This window comes from Cebidichthys violaceus, unplaced genomic scaffold, assembly GCF_023349555.1.
Source record: "Cebidichthys violaceus isolate CVI_PGR_0920_01 unplaced genomic scaffold, fCebVio1.0.p SCAF_157, whole genome shotgun sequence".
Classification (NCBI taxonomy): Eukaryota; Metazoa; Chordata; class Actinopteri; order Perciformes; family Stichaeidae; genus Cebidichthys; species Cebidichthys violaceus.
This window is the reverse complement of record NW_027176326.1, coordinates 107,501-128,968: the sequence shown is the minus strand read 5'-3', so window position 1 is coordinate 128,968 and position 21,468 is coordinate 107,501. Positions and strand designations below refer to the sequence as shown.

The 21,468-nt window shown below is 43.8% G+C and overlaps 1 protein-coding gene across 2 annotated transcripts in view; it reads left to right on the top strand.

The window, feature by feature from the left end:
* LOC137872306 (neural cell adhesion molecule L1.1-like) overlaps positions 1-21,468 on the top strand; it is a 42,301-nt gene that overhangs the window by 10,684 nt on the left and 10,149 nt on the right. For both annotated transcript variants that reach the window (XM_068710498.1, XM_068710497.1), the window contains exons 2-19: positions 4,844-5,199; positions 6,307-6,321; positions 9,118-9,220; positions 9,623-9,792; positions 12,233-12,355; positions 12,749-12,919; positions 13,582-13,696; positions 14,522-14,706; positions 14,836-14,967; positions 16,280-16,423; positions 17,455-17,566; positions 18,812-18,972; positions 19,089-19,248; positions 19,473-19,600; positions 19,699-19,800; positions 19,906-20,112; positions 20,488-20,558; positions 20,652-20,877. In XM_068710498.1, coding sequence (XP_068566599.1) covers positions 5,055-5,199; positions 6,307-6,321; positions 9,118-9,220; positions 9,623-9,792; positions 12,233-12,355; positions 12,749-12,919; positions 13,582-13,696; positions 14,522-14,706; positions 14,836-14,967; positions 16,280-16,423; positions 17,455-17,566; positions 18,812-18,972; positions 19,089-19,248; positions 19,473-19,600; positions 19,699-19,800; positions 19,906-20,112; positions 20,488-20,558; positions 20,652-20,877 — 2,470 coding nt within the window. In that variant the 5' untranslated portion in view covers positions 4,844-5,054. The remainder of the gene's footprint in view (positions 1-4,843; positions 5,200-6,306; positions 6,322-9,117; positions 9,221-9,622; positions 9,793-12,232; positions 12,356-12,748; positions 12,920-13,581; positions 13,697-14,521; positions 14,707-14,835; positions 14,968-16,279; positions 16,424-17,454; positions 17,567-18,811; positions 18,973-19,088; positions 19,249-19,472; positions 19,601-19,698; positions 19,801-19,905; positions 20,113-20,487; positions 20,559-20,651; positions 20,878-21,468) is intronic.

Sequence of the window (21,468 nt, the reverse complement as noted above, 5' to 3'; positions counted from 1 at the left end):
ATGAGAATTGAAATGACATTTGTGTTACATATTCATGAGGTCTGAATGTGAAGGACATCAGCAGTGTGATCTACAGACTGTCTCACAACACACACACACACAGATGAAATCTATAGGTTGCATGGTCAGCATTCATGCGTGTGTGTGTGTGTGTGTGTGTGTGTGTGTGTGTGTGAGTGAATGTGAGGTGTTCAATGAATAATTAATTTAGGTGAATTTAGGTCACGCAGCCAACTGAGAGAGACAAAACTGGGAATAGCTCTGTGTTCCCTCATCTTCATGTGTGTCTCTTTGTGTGTGTGTGTGTGTGTGTGTGTGTGTGTGTGTGTGTGTGCTGTGTGTGTGTGTGTGTGTGTGTGTGTGCACTGAGGGGGAAGTTTCCTTTGCTTAATCTCTCCATCCACACTTCCCAATTCTTCTTTTCCTGCAGATCGGAATCTATCAATGAATTAATTTCCTCGCTCTGTCGAGCTCTCTATCCGTCCACCTGCACCCCCCCCCCCCCCCCCCCCCCCCCCCCCCCCCTCAGGCCTCCCAATAGACTGTCCCACCTGCACCTGCCCTGCCTCCCCTCCTCCCCTCAGTCCTCCCTGTAGACTGGTTGCCCCCCCCCCCCTTAAAGCCCTCAGGTTCTGTGGGACGGCTCTGGAGGACAGAGGGAGGACATTGGTGCAGCATGTTTAACGTTCAGCGGTACAGAACGGAAATATGACGCTGCAGGCTCTGAACTCTAACGTGAGATTTACACTGTGTCACTCTGTGTCACTCTGTGTCCACTCTGTGTCACTCTGTGTCAACACTCAGTAGATATCAGTCGGTGCTGCTGTAAAACATGTTTAAATACAGCAGATGTTCATCTGGTCTTCAAGTCCATTTGGATTTCTGTCATTTTCTTCATTTGTGACTCCAAACATACAAAACGTACACGTTACGTATAATAATAATAATAATAATAATACATGATTATCGTGGCCAAGAGAACTCTCGATAACGACATTATCATGATATCTGTTGGATTTGAGAAATAGAAAATAATGCAAATCAGTCAAATATGAGTGTGTTATGTAACCGTCAATAAACCAAAGTGTTCCTGAAGATACGTTTTATTATCTGTACGATAATATGATCGATACTTCATCTACTAAAATATCAGCTAATATCACGACACTCCTAATAAGTAATGTGACTGTATGACAACATGTGGATTTCTGTCTGTGAGAGACTTTTTGTAGAACAAAGGAAACATGAATTTGTCCGTGCATATCATTAAGGAAATTAATTACTACAATTTTAATCTAAGAGAATATCGTCAAATATCGTCTAAACATATTATGTTTTCTCCATTAAAAAACAAAGAATGATCTCAACAATGAGGAAATGAAGCCACAAGGGTTAAAACATGTTTAATCATTATTGTTATACATCAAACTCTACCATGAGCGTGGACAAACATCCCCAACGGGATTTACAAACCCTTCCTGCAGCATCTCTTCATCTCATGAATCCTAAACGGCCTCTCCTCTTCCTCAACGGCTCCCTCTCTGATGTGATTCAAGAGGCCGGGACGATGAAGGCTCAACGATACTGTGTGTTCAATGTCAGCGGAGGTCAAGTCTCTTTAAGCTGCAGCCTCAATAGAGACACACGGACACGCTTCACGTCTGAAGAGGAGGCGAGTCGACATCGTGAGTCTTTAGATTAAGAGTTCATTCATTAATCCCCCCCCCCACACTTAACTCAGCGCCGCAGTAGGAGCCCCATGAATATTTAAATTCAAAGAAGTCCACATTAATTACAACCACAAACCAGAATCAGTGTGTAACGTCACCACACTGTGAACTTTTCAAGACTTGAGTTTAGCATCTTGGTTTTTCACAATCTTGGTTTTTGTCAGACGCCATCTTGATTCTTTCATCCACCATATTGGTTTTTGTCCTTTGCAATATTGGTTTTCATCTGTCCCCATCTTGGTTTTTGTCAGTCATCATCTTGACTTTTGGCCGTCCGAAGCCATCTTGGTTTCTGTCTGTTGCCATCTTGGTCTTTGGTTGTCGCCATATTTTATTTTTGTCCTTCACCATCTTGGATTCTGTTCAATATCATCTTGGTTATTTTGTCTGTCGCCATTTCTTTTTTTTGTCCTTTGCAATATTGTTTTTTTGTCTTTGGACATATTGGTTTCTGTCCGTCACCGTCTCCGTATTTATCTGACGCCATCTTGGTTTTTGGTCGTCGCCATATACAGTATATATTTTTTTATCCTTATCCATCTTGGATTCTGTTCAATATCATCTTGGTTATTTCATCTGTCCCCATCTTGGTTTTTGTCAGTCATCATCTTGACTTTTGGCCGTCCGAAGCCATCTTTGTATTTGTCTGTCACCATCTTGGTTTTTGGTTGTCGCCATATTTTATTTTTATCCTTCACCATCTTGGATTCTGTCCAATAGCATCTTGGTTTTTGTCAGTCGCCATCTTGGTTTTTGGCTGTCACAATCTTGTTCTTAAAGCCGTCGCCACCTGGGTGGATATTATTAATAGAACTGGAGCATGCTGGGACATTTTCATCAGCTGTCATTTATTATCTGTCTGCCCTCATTACATCTGGGGCACCCCACCGCTGGTCGTTATCTTTCCCTCTTCAATGCACAACACACACACACACACACACACACACACACACACACACACACACACACTCACACGTACACACATCTTACATCCAACTGTTCGGTTTTGGGTCATTTATTTTATAAATTAGCCTGGCAGGTAACAGCAGACCCAAGGGTCTGTGTGCGTGTGTGTATGTGTGTGTGCGTGTGTGTATGTGTGTGTATGTGTGTGTGTGTGTGTGTGTGAATCCAGTCCAGAGTCATAATTGACAACAACAGCAGACGAGGTGGGTGAGGATCTGACAACAATAGGAGCTGAAATGAGGGTCATATATATTTCCTGTCTATCTGAGTGTGTGTGTGTGTGTGTGTGTGTGTGTGTGTGTGTGTGTGTGTGTGTGTGTGTGTGTGTGTGTGTGTGTGAGAGAGAGAGAGAGAGATGTGTGCTGGGGACAGGTTGCGTAATTATTAGATGTTGGAGGGGGTCTACATTAGCCAGCTGTCACTCCTTACCCCTCACCCTGCACGTGTGTGTGTGTGTGTGTGTGTGTGTGTGTGTGTGTGTGTGTGTGTGTGTGTGTGTGTGTGTGTGTGTGTGTGTGTGTCCTCACACACAGTTACATCCAGGGATTGATAAGTTATGACACCTCCTAACCTCCTCTGCCCTTGTTGTCTTTCCTCATTTCAAGGACTGATCTCAGTTCAGTCTGAACTTGGCAGGTGGATATTTTTTCACGCTTCAATAATTTCAATAGTTGCTTTAAAATATATAATTTTTGATTGAACACATCTCCCAAATCTCAAAATGTTGAAACTAAACGTATCAGCATAATGTTATTAATCGTACACAACACTTGGAGCTTGGAGAAAGATTTTGGTATCAGTAGTGAAAACGTTAGAAGACTTGAAGAACTTGTTTACTTCACTGACACTGAGCTGAAACCTTTCTAAACACACCAGGAGTCAGCTGTGAGAGCACTCCGGTTGGTTCCTTCACCTTAACAGCGTCTCCTCACACAGCTCTTCATATGATGATAGACTTACTCCTCATTTTTCGTGCGTTTTCCTACGAAAACTCCAGCAACACGTGTCACTTTCTGCTCGTTACATACTTCGTTAGGTTTAGAAAAAGACCACGAGAATAACCACGAGAGTGCCGCTACTGAAGGAGGGTGAGACCCCGACCAGGTCCACCATCCACCCTCACCACCTCCCTACGACCAGCAGCACCTCCTTCTCTAGAATACAGGTCATCTAAAGTGAATCAGTAGTAAATAAACATGCTTTCTAATGAACTGGATTGGTTTTAGTAAATCCAATCTGTCTTCTCCTGTAGAGGGCTGTCCTTGAATCATCTCCGTTTCATGGAAGCGCTTCCATAAATGGAGCCGAGAGCCTGATTTCGAGGGCTTCTGCTCTATTTTTAGAGTCACTGTGACTTTCTATTGAGTGCAGAGTGGATTTTAAAAGGATTTACGATCAACGTGAGGCGGAGTGCGTAATCCCTCACTTCAAGTAATAACACAAACAACAAGAAAATGACCAAATCTGGGAGGTTTTGAGCTGAACGCTGAGGCGGCGAAATATAAAGGAACAAAAAGGAGGAGGGGGGGGGGGGGGGGGGGGTGATCCATCTGTGTCTGCTTTCACCCCCCCGACACGCCTGCTGTCACGGGTCAGTGTTCAGTCAGCAGCCATGGACAAAAGAGAAGATGTTTAGATGTGGCAGAAACACACACACACACACACACACACACACACACACACACACACACACACACGCTCTCTCTTTGTAATGTCATTAGGAGAGAAGATGTTTCCTGCTGCTCTGATCTGATCTTATCTTCATCAGGATGACCTCATGCCTTCGTCTTTGACTCTCACACACACACACACACACACACACACACACACACACACACACACACACACACACGTCTGTTTTTAGAGAAATATTTAGATTTCAAACTGTGTTTGGATATTAAAATGAGCTTGAAACACTGGAGTTAATTGTGAATTTTTAATTTGTAGGTCAACATGAAGTAAATTAATATTTGTCTTGTTGTGGGATGATTTATGTTTGATGAAGTTAATGATGTCTTTCTTCTTGTGCCCTCTCTCCCTCCCTCCCTTCCTCCCTTCCTCCCCCCTTCCCTCATCCCTCCTTTGTTCTCGGGGGTCAATCCTCTCCCTCCTCTCCCTCCTCTTCTTCTTCCTCTTCTCCTCCACAGCCGGAGCTTGTGGAGCTGACAGACACAAACACATCAAGTTAAAACCGGGTTGTTTACTCGTCTCCTCTCTCCAGAGGCTCAGGGAGCTCCCTGAAGTGTGTGTGTGTGTGTGTGTGTGTGTGTGTGTGTGTGTGTGTGTGTGTGTGTGTGTGTTTCTATGTGTTGATGAGTGTGCGGGTGTCTCGCATCACTTTTCATGGGACATTGAGAGATGTGTGTGTCACAGCGTCGGTGGACGGGCTACAGGGGGCCGTGCTCCCCCGCCTCCCCCCTGGTCCTCCTCCTCCTCCTCCCTCTGTCCTTCCTCTCCTCCACGCCTCCTCTCGCTCAGGGAGCCATCGACATCCCCAAAGACTGTGAGTACACTTCTCCTCCGCCGTCAACGACTCCCGCTGTCGATAAAGATTCAGCATTTTCATCTCAAACGTCAACATCCTCAACGTGACGATCATAAAGTTCTACGCCACCGGTTCAAATCATTTAAAGTGACACATTTGATTTTGCTCTAACTCATTAGTATAAAGTACATTTTTATTGCACGGTATAACGGATATTCACCTATTTGTGAATATCCATTTTTTTATATTATTTATATTATATTTAGATATTAGGATATAGAATAATATCTAATATTTAGATATTATTAATTAATTCATATTATTATTAACAACGCTGCACAACAGCTGAGGCTACACTTTCAACACGTTTTCACGCACTCATCTGCATGAAGCTCGGTGGTTGTGTGAGGGAGAGACCTCCGTGCTGTTGACTGTGATATTTAATAAAGATATGTTTGACAAGTTCACTTTCATTCTACGCTGAAAGGAAAAGAAGCTCTCTCGTGACACGCGTTCTCTTCTCTCGTCTCCTTTCCTTGTCTCGATCATTTGTCTGTTTCCTCTGATCTTTGTTTGAAGTCGTCTTGGGGATAAATCGTGTAAAGAAAAGAAGACGTTTTAAATACGTTCACGTGAGCCCAAACACAAACACACTTATCCTCAGGATCAGGTTTAGAACCCCCCCCCACCCTCCCGCCCCCCGGACGTTAGAGTCAAAGGTCATGGTCCCAGAGGAGGAGAGGAGGAGTCGGGTTCAGCTCAACCTTCAGCCGATGACCTTCTCCTCTGGGTGTGGCAGGAGGAGGATGAGGAGGAGGATGGAAGTGAGAGGACGGGGAAGGTGAAGAGATGAGCAGAATATAGAGGAGAAACATGGAGGGAGGGGAAGAGAGGGAGACTCATGAGGGAGAGAGAGAGAGAGAGAGAGAGAGAGAGAGAGAGAGATGTAAATTGATCCGGGACGCCGTCGTGTCTGAGAGGAAAGGCTGCTGCTTCACGTTATTTATACTCGAGTAAAAGAATGTGCCATCGGACATCTTCACCTCATATCTGTGTGAGTCTGCTGCATTCTAAACTGTGTTTCCTCTCTGCTCTCCTTTCCTTGCTTACCGTGTGGACAAACAGATAAAGTGCATAACAGTAAGTGACTCTCCTTGTTGATGAACGATGAACAAGTGTGAAACACTTCACTCCCACAAGTGACGGACGGCCGACGCTCCAGTCCGTCTTAAAGCAGCCACACAGAGCAACACTGCTCTGTATTTTAAGTGCAACTTTTGGAGAAAATTGCTGGATTTCTCTGTCTTCACAGACAGACAGCATTATACAATTAATTAATTGCTATCAAAAAGAAGTGATGACATTCCTCCAACAAAAAATATACGTATTATAGCTCTGCCCTTTGCATTTATAAAATGTTAAACAAAAGTTAAATTATTTATTTAACCCAAACAGATGGGTTAAATATGTATTGTTGTCAAGTTGGGTAAAATGTAATTAAAGGAATGGTTTGGGGAAATATTCACTTTCTTGCAGAGAATCGGTTGAGAGGAGTGATACGTCAGTAATGTCGCTAAATACGAAGCTACAGCTAGAAGCTGCGCTAAGCGTAGCTTAGCATAAAGACTGGAAACAGCGGGAAAAGCTAGCCAGACTCTGTGCAAATCAATATGTCACATCTCGTTTGTTTAATCCGTACACAAACTGAAGAGAATAGAACGTTCTTGTTTCATGTGGTTAAGCTAAGCTAACTAGCTCTGCTAGCTCCAGCTTCATATTGAATGAACGGACAGAGAGAACCTGAGTCACAATGCTGCACAACAGCTGAGGTTACACTTTCAACATGTTTTGCTTGTGTTCAAGTCCTTCAGGCACTTAGAGCAGGATGTGGCCACAGTCCATTATGTGCTGTTTATATGTGCTATGCGGGTTTGACTGTAATCATGAAGTCTGATCTAGATATTCATTTATTTAATATGAATTATTTAGCCCTTCTGACAGTCTTCGTAATCTCAATAAACGGCAAACAGCAAATTTCAAGAGAGGCTAGCAGTGACAAACAGGTGGTCTCAGTTCAGTCAATAACTATACAGTGTGTTGACTAAAGCTAACTGTTGGTTTTGTTGACTAAAGCTAACTGTTGGTGTTGTTGACTAAACCTAACTGTTGGCTTTGTTGACTAAAGCTAACTGTTGGTTTTGTTGACTAAAGCTAACTGTTGGTGTTGTTGACTAAACCTAACTGTTGGTGTTGTTGACTAAAGCTAACTGTTGGTGTTGTTGACTAAACCTAACTGTTGGTTTTGTTGACTAAAGCTAACTGTTGGTGTTGTTGACTAAACCTAACTGTTGGTGTTGTTGACTAAAGCTAACTGTTGGTGTTGTTGACTAAACCTAACTGTTGGTTTTGTTGACTAAAGCTAACTGTTGGTGTTGTTGACTAAAGCTAACTGTTGGTTTTGTTGACTAAAGCTAACTGTTGGTGTTGTTGACTAAAGCTAACTGTTGGTTTTGTTGACTAAACCTAACTGTTGGTGTTGTTGACTAAAGCTAACTGTTGGTGTTGTTGACTAAACCTAACTGTTGGTTTTGTTGACTAAACCTAACTGTTGGTGTTGTTGACTAAACCTAACTGTTGGTGTTGTTGACTAAAGCTAACTGTTGGTGTTGTTGACTAAACCTAACTGTTGGTTTTGTTGACTAAAGCTAACTGTTGGTGTTGTTGACTAAACCTAACTGTTGGTTTTGTTGACTAACCCTAACTGTTGGTTTTGTTGTCTTAACCTAACTGTTGGTTTTGATGACTAAAGCTAACTGTTGGTGTTGTTGCCTAAAGCTAACTGTTGGTGTTGTTGACTAAAGCTAACTGTTGGTTTAGTTGACTAATGCTAACTGTTGGTGTTGTTGACTAAACCTAACTGTTGGTTTTGTTGACTAAAGCTAACTGTTGGTGTTGTTGACAACCTAACTGTTGGTGTTGTTGACTAAAGCTAACTGTTGGTGTTGTTGACTAAAGCTAACTGTTGGTGTTGTTGACTAAAGCTAACTGTTGGCTTTGTTGACTAAAGCTAACTGTTGGTTTAGTTGACTAAAGCTAACTGTTGGCTTTGTTGACTAAAGCTAACTGTTGGTTTAGTTGACTAAAGCTAACTGTTGGTGTTGTTGACTAAAGCTAACTGTTGGTTTTGTTGACTAAAGTTAACTGTTGGTGTTGTTGACTAAAGCTAACTGTTGGCTTTGTTGACTAAAGCTAACTGTTGGTGTTGTTGACTAAAGCTAACTGTTGGCTTTGTTGACTAAAGCTAACTGTTGGTGTTGTTGACTAAAGCTAACTGTTGGCTTTGTTGACTAAAGCTAACTGTTGGTGTTGTTGACTAAAGCTAACTGTTGGCTTTGTTGACTAAAGCTAACTGTTGGTTTTGTTGACTAAAGCTAACTGTTGGTTTTGTTGACTAAAGCTAACTGTTGGCTTTGTTGACTAAAGCTAACTGTTGGTGTTGTTGACTAAAGCTAACTGTTGGTTTTGTTGACTAAAGCTAACTGTTGGTTTTGTTGACTAAAGCTAACTGTTGGTTTTGTTGACTAAAGCTAACTGTTGGTGTTGTTGACTAAAGCTAACTGTTGGCTTTGTTGACTAAAGCTAACTGTTGGTGTTGTTGACTAAAGCTAACTGTTGGTGTTGTTGACTAAAGCTAACTGTTGGTTTAGTTGCCTAAACTGTTTTCCTTGCATTTCGTGATTATTTCACGACCTGCCGTTAGACTGTGTTGTCATACAACTCCCTCAGTTCAGATAAATATTTGTACTCCTGTATTATCTTGCCTGCTGTAACTACTTTACATTCAGTCGTCCGTCCCAAAGTATTTCATGACTGTGTGTGTGTTTGTGTGTGTGTGTGTGTGTGTGTGTGTGTGTGTGTGTGTGTGTGTGTGTTCAGTGTCCCAGCCTCCGGTCTTGACAGAGATGCCGATGTCGTACACAGCCTTCTCTCAGGAGGACATCTATCTGCCCTGTGAGGCCTCCGGTAACCCGACACCAACGTACGTACTGGTGTGTGTGTGTGTGTGTGTGTGTGTGTGTGTGTGTGTGTGTGTGTGTGTGTGTGTTTTCAATATGCAACAGAGTGGACAAAACATATTGGACAAACAAGACGTATTTGTGTGTGTGTGTGTCTGGATGTTTGTCCACTTCCTCTCTCTGACCTTTTTCTGTTGTCATGGCTATAAATGATCTTTTAATGAAATCACGTCAATAACAACATCATCTCTCTGGTTTTCCGTTTTGTCTGCCGGATCTCCTCCATCTTCTCTAAATCACTTTCTGCTTTTTCTCTTTCTCAAACTCTAAACTTCATCTGTATTATTGTAAATGATAGGCCTGGTGATATTCTGTATCTGTGTTGTTGTTAGTATTCAGTAATATCTTCCTCCTCTCCTCCGTAGTTTCCGCTGGGTGAAGGACGGCGAGGCGTTCCGCTCGGAGCGCAAAGAATCCGGGACGCTGCAGGGCGACGACGAGGAGCCCCTCGACTCGTACGAGGGCTGGTACCGCTGCTACGCCTCCAACACGCTGGGGACCGCCATGACAAAAAACATACAGGTCATCGTGGAGGGTGAGTGTCTCACACACACACACACACACACACACACACACACACACACACACACACACACACACACACACACACAGAGCCCAACGTGAGTCACAAAGGCTGATTCATACAATGAAATGTTGTGAAGGATGTACAGTTACACACACACACACACACACACACACACACACAAACACACACACATAAACACACATACACACATACACACACACACACAAACACATAAACACACACACATCCCAACATGAGTCACACAGGCTGATTCATAGATGAATGAAATGTTGTGAAGGATGTACAGTTAGACGCACACACACACACACACACACATGCACACATTTCGATGACTCAGTGAGGTTGACTGGGGCCACCTGTTCTGCTCTCTCATCTCTTGTTACCGTAGCAACCATTGCCTGCAGACAGAGCCGTGACGTCACTCGGTCGCACGGCGTCGCTACAGTCGCCTGACTGGAGTTCAGCCTCCGATTACACCTGCTCTGGTCAGAGCAGAGGATCGGGGGGGTTTTAGAGTCGTTGTTTTGATTTTAATATTTCGGTTCAGTAAGAACAGCAAACGTTCACCACCTGCTCAGACAGACAGACTCAGTCGGAGAGCAGCTGGAGAACACAGAGGAGCATTTAGCAGCTAAAGAGACACATGTGTATCTCAGGAGGCGGTGGAGACAAAAAAAAAAAACAGAGCTAAAAGAGAGAGAGCACTGGAGGTGAGGAGGAACACACCGGGTCCAAAAGGGTCTCAAGTCCAGACTCACGTCACGATCAGAGAGAAGGAAACATCTGAGAACTCTGGTCGTCTCAAACTCAATGAAACCCTCAGGAGTGAGTTCATCACAACATGTGACCCACGAGCAGAACACCAGTCTGTCTGTGGAGCAGGTAGTGATGTCATACGATAGTGATGTCATACGGTGGTGATGTCATACGGAGTTTGAAGAATCACATGTGCATCTCTAATGTCATTCCCTCTACGGTTATGACTAATAATAATAATAATAATAATAATAATAACCCTGTAAATGTCACGCCCTCCTCCCTTCTGCAATCATCACAGATACCGTTTACTTTGAGTGTTACAGCAACTGGGAAGCAATTACTACAGCATACAGTATTTCTTTTCTCTGTACAGAGCAGGAGGAGAATAGAAGTGCAGAGTGAGCTGGATGATCACAGCTTCTGCTGAAGTAAAATAAACGGCGGTTTCAGAATGGAGCACTGAGTCACTGCAGGTTCACTGCAGCAAAGCTGTGAAAAAGAAAAAGCTGTAACGCAACAATAGATAGATAGATAGATAGATAGATAGATAGATAGATAGTTTATTGATCCTGCGAGGGGAAATTATTTTGTTACAAGCAGCAATAGGTTGCAGAGCAGCAATAGGTTACAGGTATACAAATCTTAATATTATATATAAAGAAAAAAGAAAAAGAAAAATACAAGAAAAATTCACATGTCACAATACACAATATATACAATTATAATAGAGTAAAGATGTTATATAAAAAATGCACACTATATACACAGTGAATAGAATAACAGAATAATATTAAATCAACTAAATAATATTAAATCAACTAAACAGTTAACACTGTTGTCTTTAAAGGGACACTTCACCCCAAAATCAAAATGACAGATTTCACCCCTTACCTGTAGAGTTATTGATCGATCTAGACTGTTCTGGTGTGAGAGTGTTGGAGATATCGGCCGTAGAGATATCACTCCACACTATGTCACTCCACTCGTGGTGCTCAAAAAAAATACATTTGAAGAACTCAACATTTCCAGGAATCAGGACCTGGTTCCTCAAGAGAGTCTACAGACTCTTCTGCACGGTGGAAACTTCAAAATAGTTTATGTGTACAACATGTTGATTTTGGGGAGAACTCAGGCGGCAACCTCTGTGTCTTAAAACCTGCATTCTCTCTAGTGTCCAGCAGGGGGCGACTCCTCTGGTTGTATAGAAGTCTAGTCTAAAATGACTCTACTTCTCTCTTGATTTATTCCCTCAGTAAACATTGTAAACATGAGTTTATGGTCTCAATCTCTAGTTTACTGTCTTCTTCAATACAGCATGATGTTCATTTAGTACATGATGGAACATCTAGAGTCAAATCATGACGTCTCTCGTTGGTTTGTCGACTGCCGTTTTGAAGCCTCAAGTTCGGCGATTTCACCGTCGCCATCTTGGATTACCGCCGTCGCCATGTTGTTGTTTTTTTTGCAACCAGTGAACAGGAAGTGACCATATCTGGACTGAGGAGGAGTGACGTAGAGACGTCGCATACGTCTCTGGTAGAGACCTGTCAATCAGCGTGTAGCCCCGCCCCTAAAGCATCCCCTGCTTTATGGTCTGTTTGACTCTAAATGGACATAATTTATGTACGTGAAGTTTTTAACTGACAACCTTCTGCTTTGTGTTTTTCAGCTCAACCAGTTCTTCCGAAACAGCCGAAAGTACACGAGACGGCTCTCGAGGGGGAGAGCATCGTCCTGTCCTGCAACCCTCCGCTGAGCTCCACTCCTCCACACATCCACTGGATGGACAAGAGTGAGTCCGTCTGTCACTTCCTGCTGCGTGTCCTCTGTCACTCTGAGACACAGCTTATAAAGTGGACGGACACTTTCCCTGTGTGCCTTGTCTGTCTGCTTGTGTTTGCGTCCGTCAGTTGAGCTGAGGCCGCCCTCCGCTCTGCATCGCTGCATTGCAGATCATTTCCACTCAAACTAATGAATGCAGCATCGTCAGCTGATGTCTGGGCTCTTTATATTTTCTTATCCTCCCTTCTCTCCCTCTCTCTCTCTCACTTCCTCTTAAGTTGTCCGTTTTGTTTAACTCAGCTAGAGTCAATACTGCAGAGCGCTACAGAGCCGTCCTGCTTTCAATTGCAGCAACCGTCACAGTTTCTTCTCCGCCCTCCGTGTCGTGGTGTTGTTTCCTCAGAGATGGTGCACATCAAGCAGAGCGACAGAGTGATGGTCGGCCTGGACGGGAACTTGTACTTTTCTAATCTGCTGAAGAGCGACAGCAGAGACGACTACATCTGCAACGCCCAGTACGCAGAGGCCAGGACTGTCCTCCCTAACACGGCCGTCAACCTCACTGTCAAGCCCAGTGAGTGCGCACACACACACACACACACACACACACACACACACACACACACACACACACACAGATAAAGGAAATACTACAAGTAAGCAGGATGAAATCATTGCAGATGATTCCATCAATGTAGAACTGCACTTCCATAAAGTTAGAAGGCTCATAAAACAATCAAATGAAAGTTTTAGAAGCTGAGACTTTTAGTCAAATTCAAAAACACTGGATCCTATATTTCCCATCATGCAACAGCTTCTGGATCAGAGAGGATTATGCATTCGGTAAAGGCGGAAACCTCCACTTCTGAAAAGTGAAGCCTTAAACTTGATCTGAAAAGAAGTCTGGTTGTATAGAAGTCTAGTCTAAAATGACTCTACTTCTCTCTTGATTTATTCCCTCAGTAAACATTGTAAACATGAGTTTATGGTCTCAATCTCTAGTTTACAGTCTTCCCCCCTCTCTGTCTCTCTGTCTCTCTCCCTCTCTGTCTCTCTGTCTCTCTCTCTGTCTCTCTCTCTCTCTCCCTCTCTCTCTTTCTCACTCTCTCTCTCTCCCTCTCTCTCTCTCTCTCTCTCCCTCTCTCTTTCTCCCTCTCTCTCTTCCTCTCTCTCTCTCTCTCTCTCTCTCCCTCTCTCTTTCTCCCTCTCTCTCTTCCTCTCTCTCTCTCTCTCCAGGTAATGACGTCTCTAATGCCAGGAAGCCCCACCTCTTCCGTCCCATTGGCTCCCACACCTCTGTGTTGGCCCTCAGGGAGCACAGCGTCACCCTTGAATGTATCCCTGAAGGCCTGTAAGGATCTCTGTCTTTCTCCTTCTGTTCTTACCTTTCACAATAAAAGCCCTAAACATAAAAACTGTACCTGTTTACCAGAGGGAACTTACATTCACTCAGAGCATTTCACTGGAAGTAAACTCAACAAAATATCTTACAGTGTCTGAAGCTTCAGCTCAGACAGATGTTCCCGGTTTGTAAAGTTCTGTTTCATGGCTGAAACATGACCTGCATGGAGCTGTGTGTTATGTTCTCGCTCCTGGTTGTTACGGGTCTTGTGAGCCCGTGAGGACTGGGCATGTTTTGGTGCATAATGCTTATTAAAATTCACATTTTAACATCATTCAACACAGTGAGAGATGGACAGCAGGTGTAGAAGAAGCATCATTTGTGCTACATGTGTCACCTGTAATACGTTTTGCTGTAATTTCATAAATATGCTCATAGTTTTGGCTTTAATCTTCATCATTGAGCTCTAGGATAAGCAGTTATATCACACACACACACACACACACACACACACACACACACACACACACACACTGGTTTGATAGTGATCCTCCTCCTTATTAAATCATGTTATCTCCTCTCTGTTTCATTGGTATTTTATGTTTCGCTCTAATTATCCTCCTTCCCCTGTGGGTTCCGTCTCTATGGCGATAAATGGAGCGTCGTTATCGTCTTGACAATGAAATAGCATATTACATCGTTAACAAGTTCATCTCCGTCCATTCAGCGCTCTACTTCCTCCACACCTCTCTCAATCGATCCCCTCTCTGTCTCACAGTCACATCCGTCTCTTTCTGCTTCCTTCCTCTCCGTTGTTCTCTTGTGCGTCGGCAGACCCACGCCGAAGGTGGAGTGGAAAAAGAAGGACGGCAGCCTGGAGGAGACGGGCGGCCTCGTGGAGTCCCACAACCGCTGGCTCCACTTCGACAGAATCGCCCAGAACGATGACGGCGAGTACGAGTGCCGGGCCTTCAACATCCACGGCTCCACCGCGCACTCCTTCACCCTCACCGTGGAAGGTAGGCCGCTGGACACACACACACACACACACACACACACACACACACACACACACCCACATGCTACACTCATTCTGGTTTTTTGTGTAGGATTGTTTGATTCCAGGTGTTTTGTGTTTTTGTTCGCAGCCTCTCCTTTCTGGGTGAAGGAGCCTCAGAACCTGCTGTACTCTCCCGGGGAAACCGTGCGCCTGGACTGTCAGGCTGAAGGCATCCCGACCCCCGCCATCACCTGGAGCATCAACGGTCAGCCGCTCACAGGTACGGATGTTTACACTCTCTCCTCGCGCTCATTGGACGTTAGCTGTTGTTGTGTGTCGACCAACTAAAGGTCCTTGCTTACTTACTTACTTGCTTACTTGCTTACTTACATGCTTACTTACTTGCTTGCTTACTTATTAACTTGCTTACTTACTTACTTGCTTGCTTGCTTACTTGCTTACTTACTAACTTGCTTACTTACTTACTTGCTTACTAACTTGCTTACTTACTTACTTGCTTACTTGCTTGCTTACTTGCTTGCTTACTTGCTTACTTACTAACTTGCTTGCTTGCTTACTTACTTACTTACTTACTAACTTGCTTACTTACTTACTTGCTTACTTGCTTATTACTTAGTTTGTTTAATTTAATTTGTTTCCTACTTTCTGTCCTTCTTACATTCTTAGTTACTTTACTTCCTTCCTTACTTACTTCCTTACTCCCTTACTTACTGAGTTATTTTCTTACTTATTGTCTTACCTACTTAGATGTAAACAATTTAAACTTGATTACATAGTATCTTCTTCAGCTTCTTTCTACCTGTTAACAGTTAGAACTGTTCTAAATGTCTAACTGTTGTTATAGCAGAGAGCCTCTTAAGCTCAGATGAATTAGGATGCATACTTCTGTTGAGATGGACTCGCCAAGGTCCTCGACTGACTCCCAGACAGAGGGGGGGCAATAACAGAACAAAGGAATGGGAGAGAGAAGGAGAAAGAAAAGATAGAGAGAGGGAAGGAAGGAGTGGACAAAGGAAGGCAGAAAGGACGGATGGAAGGAAATCAAAGGAGAAAAAGAAAAGAGGAGGAGGAGTGAACAAAGGAAGTGTGATAGAAAGAAAGGAAGAAATGGAAGATAGGAAGGTGGGGATAAGGAGGAAGGAAGCGGGAAAGTAAATCAAAGGAGGGTGGAAGAAGAAAGAAAAAGAAAGGAAGGAAGGACTGGAATGTAAAGGATGGAGATGAGAAAGAGGAGGGAAGGGAGAAAGGAAATCAAAGGAGGAAGGAAGGAAAGGGAAAAAAAGGAAGGGAGGTAGAGAACGAGAAAGAAAGAAAAGAACGAACAAAGGAAGGGAAATGAAATCAATAATGGATGGACAGATAGATTCTCCTGCACTAAAGCCAGAAGCAGCCCAGCTGTTAAACTGAGGTGGAGGAGCTGTGACAGCTGCTGCTTCGTCTATTGGCTTCATCTTCCTGCTCAAACAGTTCATTGTGTTCAGCCTGTGAAGAGTTTCTGTTTGACAAACACTCAGTGTTGTTTCAGATTCTCCTGTCCTGTCTTTAACCCCCCCCCCCCCTCCTCTGTGTAGAGGTGGATGAGGATGCTCGTCGGAGCGTGTCGGGTGGTGTGTTGATATTGAGGGACGTCGAGTTCGCCGACACCGCCGTGTATCAGTGTGAGGCCACCAACAAACACGGCTCCATCCTCCTCAACACCTACCTCTACGTCGTCGGTACGTCCACGTTCCTCTGAGCAGAACGTCTTTTACATGTAAAACACTTTACTCACTCACTTACTCACTCACTCACTTACTAACTTACTTACTTACTAACTTACTTACTTACTCACTTACTTACTTACTCACTTACTTACTTACTCACTTACTTACTCACTCACTTACTAACTTACTAACTTACTTACTTACTCACTTACTTACTTACTCACTTACTTACTTACTCACTTACTTACTCACTCACTTACTAACTTACTTACTTACTCACTTACTCACTTACTCACTTACTCACTTACTTACTTACTTACTTACTTACTTACTTAATTACTTACTTTCCTACTTTCCTACCTACTTACTTAATTACTTACTTACTCACTTACTCACTTACTCACTTACTCACTTACTCACTTACTTACTCACTTACTGACTTACTCACTTACTCACTTACTTACTCACTTACTTACTTACTCACTTACTTACTTACTTACTTACTTAATTACTTACTTTCCTACCTACTTACTTAATTACTTACTTACTTACTCACTTACTTACTTACTTACTTAATTACTTACTTTCCTACCTACTTACTTAATTACTTACTCACTTACTTACTCACTCACTTACTCACTTACTCATTTACTCACTTATTTACTTACTTACTCACTTACTCACTTACTTACTTACCTACTTTCCTACTTTCTTACTTACTTTCCTACTTTCCTACTTTCTTACTTTCTTTCTTACTAACTTACTTACTTACTCACTTACTTACTTAATTACTTACTTACTTACTTACTTTCCTACTTACTTACTTTCTTACTTACTTACTTACTTACTTACTTAATTACTTACTTAATTACTTACTTACTTACTTACTTTCTTACTTACTTACTTACTTACTTACTTACCACCAACAAACACGGCTCCAGCCTCCTCAGCAGCTCTCTGTCGTCGGTACGTTTGTGCTCACATTCCTCTCAGCCTGTTGGAGAGCATCTGTCCTCACAATGTGTCCTCGATGTGTCTCTCAGAGCTCCCTCCTCAGATCCTGTCCTCTGACGGGGTGGTGTACCGAGTCACTGAGGGCGGAGACGTCATGCTGCACTGTGAATCCTTCGGCTCGCCTCGACCACACGTCACATGGTGAGACACATACACACAATGACTGAACTCCATGGTGGTTGTCTGAGAGCTCCGACTGTAAACCACCTGCTGACAGCTGACAGCTGGCCACCTCTCCATCTCTCTCACAGTGTAGCCTGCTGCGCTGCAGCAGCCGTGATGGCTGAGGAAGTTAGCGGAAGGCTAAGCTAAACTACCAGCAACTTTTTCTCTTTTATAACTACATAAGAAACATAGATATTCTTAAAAAACAATCTTCTCTCCGTTGGTCTCTTTTACGTCTCTAGGTCATGAAGAGGCATCAGGATTACACTGAGACTGCTTCAGAACCAGTTCAAAGTTTAAGCACATTGCCCTGATAATACTCACGTACTTTTACTTCAGTAAGGTTTTGACTGCAGTACTTTGACTTCTAGTATTCTCCTGTTAATTGTCGCATCTATAAAGACAATTCTAATGAAATCTCTCAAGTGTGAGATGATATTTTAGATGTTTTAAAAACCTCTAAACCTTTGAAGCGGTCCCGTCCTGAAGTGATCAGACTAAACTTATCAGCCTCAGGTATTTACTTTCCACGGAGCAGAGCGCCCTCATGTGGCTGCATTATGAAAAAGCACTCGACGGCGTCTCATGCGGGACCTGAACACCCGCAGGTCTGATGTCCACATGCTGCAGGAAGGACTCCTGGTGTTTTCATGAAGAAGTTCTAAACTTCTGTAATTTAATTGACAACTTTCAGCTTGTTTGCAGCCAAACTCATAAAGCATGTCCTCTGTAATATTTCTGGGTTTTAGGGGGAGATTACTATTATTATATTTTGAGATAAAACACATTTTACACATGTTGTTTTTCAAGGAAAATTCTGATATTTCTTAGACTGAATCTCATAAATTGGGTGAAAAAAAATAAGAAACTACAGGAAATATATTTAGTTTAACAGACTTTGAAACAACATTTAGACGATAAAATAACAAGATAAAACTAGATAATAGATCAAATGTTAATATATGTGATTTTGTGAACGATTTCTTTGCGCTGTTCGTTCTTTAAGATGAAAAGATTTGCGTTAAACATCATGCAAAGAAAGCTTCTTCCAGGTGAGAGGTTGTTTTATTGCTTCTCTCTCCGTCATTTGTTGATCGTCCTCCATCGATCATCGGCTCACTGATGGCTCAGGAAACACCGTGGTATTCATGTCTGGGTGTCTGGTGTTGGAATTAGAAAAGACTCCCCCTGTTAACTCCGATCAATCTGTGATCTCTGCAGGGAGGCTGAGGACCGGCCTCCTCTGCTGTCGGACCCTCGCGTCGCCCTGCTGACCAACGGCTCCATCACGCTGTCCGGCGCCGCCCACGAAGACAGCGGAGAGTACAGCTGCTCCATCAAACACACCAACATCTCCGTCACCGCTCACCTGGAAGTCTACAGTGAGTCTGATGTTATACACTGCATATACATATATACAGTATACATTTATGTCTGTCTATATATCAATAGACAGGCATGCCGGTGACCTGTGCTGTGTGTCTTTTTCCCCCGTCAGATCGGACCGTGATGCTGGCGGGTCCGCAGGCGGTGCGTGTGCTCAGAGGAACCAGCGCTCTGCTGGACTGTCGCTTCTACAAAGACCCTCAGCTGCTCAAGTACCAGATCGTCTGGAGGAGAGACGGACACAAGCTGCAGGAGTCGTCCCCAGACGACAAGTAGGTCCACAGCGAAGACAGTTTATCACAATACCGTCTTGTTTGTAATGTTCTGCTGTGGACGTATTTTAGACTCCTAAAAGAATCAGACAGAACTTTCTGACGGGGCCGTTGTCTATGCTCTGATTGTGTGTGTGTGTGTGTGTGTGTGTGTGTGTGTGTGTGTGTGTGTGTGTGTGTGTGTGTGTGTGTGTGTGTGGGTGTGTGTGTATGTGTGTGTGTAGGTACACGTTCTTTGAGAATGGCACCTTGAAAGTGTCGGACATCCAATCAGAAGACAGCGCGCCTTATTCCTGTGAGGTCTTCACCGACCTGGACCACGTAAAGGCCAGTGGCTCCATCACTGTCACAGGTATGTCACTCTCACTGTGTGTGTGTGTGTGTGTGTGTGTGTGTGTGTGTGTGTGTGTGTGTGTGTGTGCGCTAACAGTTTTTGTGTCGGACCCTCAGCTCGACCGGATCCCCCCAAAGATCTGTCTCTGTCTGATGTTGACGACCGCAACATCACTCTCAGCTGGATCCCAGGACACTCGCACAACAGCCCCACCATAGGTACTGAACACACACACACACACACACACACACACACACACACACACACACACACACACAACAGCCCCTCCACGGGTACTACTATCATCGTGTCCATGTCCTCAGAGTTCATCGTGGAGGTGCGGGAGGAGCAGCACAGCGAGGAGGACCGCTGGGTTTGGGGGAAGTTGAAGTACGTCCCCGGAGACTACAACCACGTGGAGCTGAGCCTCGACCCGTACTGCACCTACCGCTTCAGGGTCAGCGCCGTCAACGAGATCGGCAGCAGCGACCCCAGCAAGCCCTCGGACCACCACAGCACGGCGCCGGCCGGTAAGCGACGCTGGTGGGGGGGGGGGGGGGGGGGGGGCGTCTCTGTGACGTCGACGGATTTGTTTTGCCATTTGGTCAGAAGTTTGATTCCCACACGAATCCCGTTTCTTTCCCGTCATTGTTAAAGGAATAATTCAACATTTTGTTCTATTCGAACGTCTATACCGAGGCCCGATCCACACGTCCTCCCTGAGGCCCTAGACCCCCAGAGACTCAATAAGAACAGTAATACGTTTTATTCATGAAGCGCTTTACAAAGGGGGTAACATAGCTCACATGACGTCACCTGGTAAAAGGTTTCAGCGTGGGAGACTGAAAGGGTCTTGATGTGTTTGTGTCTTTAATCCTTAATAAAGTCTTTGTCTCCTTCCTCAGTTCCCGCGATGAACCCCAGCGGTGTGCGCAGTGAGTCCACCGACCCAAAGACTCTGACCATCACATGGGAGGTGAGAACTTCCATCTGAACACATCGTTGTGTGAAGCGTGCTCTTTGAAGGTTCATCTGAATCCGTCTCATATTCCAACGCGTGTCTTCGCAGGAGATGGACAAGCGCTCCCATAACGGCCAGGGCTTCCAGTACAAGGTGTTTTGGCAGAAGGCCGGAGGGAAGGACGTCCGCTGGGACCACGCCACCGTACAGGCTCCGCCCTTCTTGGTGAACAACACGGGGACCTACGAGTCGTTCAAAGTCAAAGTCCAGGCGGTGAACTCGCTCGGAAACGGACCGTCACCGAAGCCAGAGATCGGACACTCGGGAGAGGAGGGTACGCCTGAACCCAGTGGGGGGGGGGGGGTTATTGAGTCTCCGGTGTTGAATCACCATCATCTTATTTTTTTTTATCCTTCACATAAAAAAAGATTGTGTGACAAAAAAAATCTCACACAATCTGAATTTTTTATTTTTTATTTTTTTTTATTTTTCAGTTTTAATTATCAGTTTTGATTTATCATATATAATTTTTCATTTTTCAAATTGTTGTAGTTCTCATTTTGGCCACAAGAGGCTGAAGTCCCTTTACCCAACGCCAGATTACTGCAGATTAAAATGCATTTGTAGCCGATGTATCATAAAACGCCAACACGCAAAATATGTACCTCGTGTTTAAAGTGCATTAAGAGAAACATGAGCGCTTTTAGAACATGAGGCAGTGGTGCACGTCAGCCTCTTGTGGTTGAAATGCGTATTACAACAACAAACACTTTTCCCACCTGATTCACAGAACGAGAAAATATAATAAATTAAGGAACTTAGACAGATTATCCTGACTTAATGAACACAAGAGAGAAAAGTACTTAGATCAGACCTAAAAAACAAATCGCCTGACTTATTAGTTCTGACTAGCCTCTCAATGCTT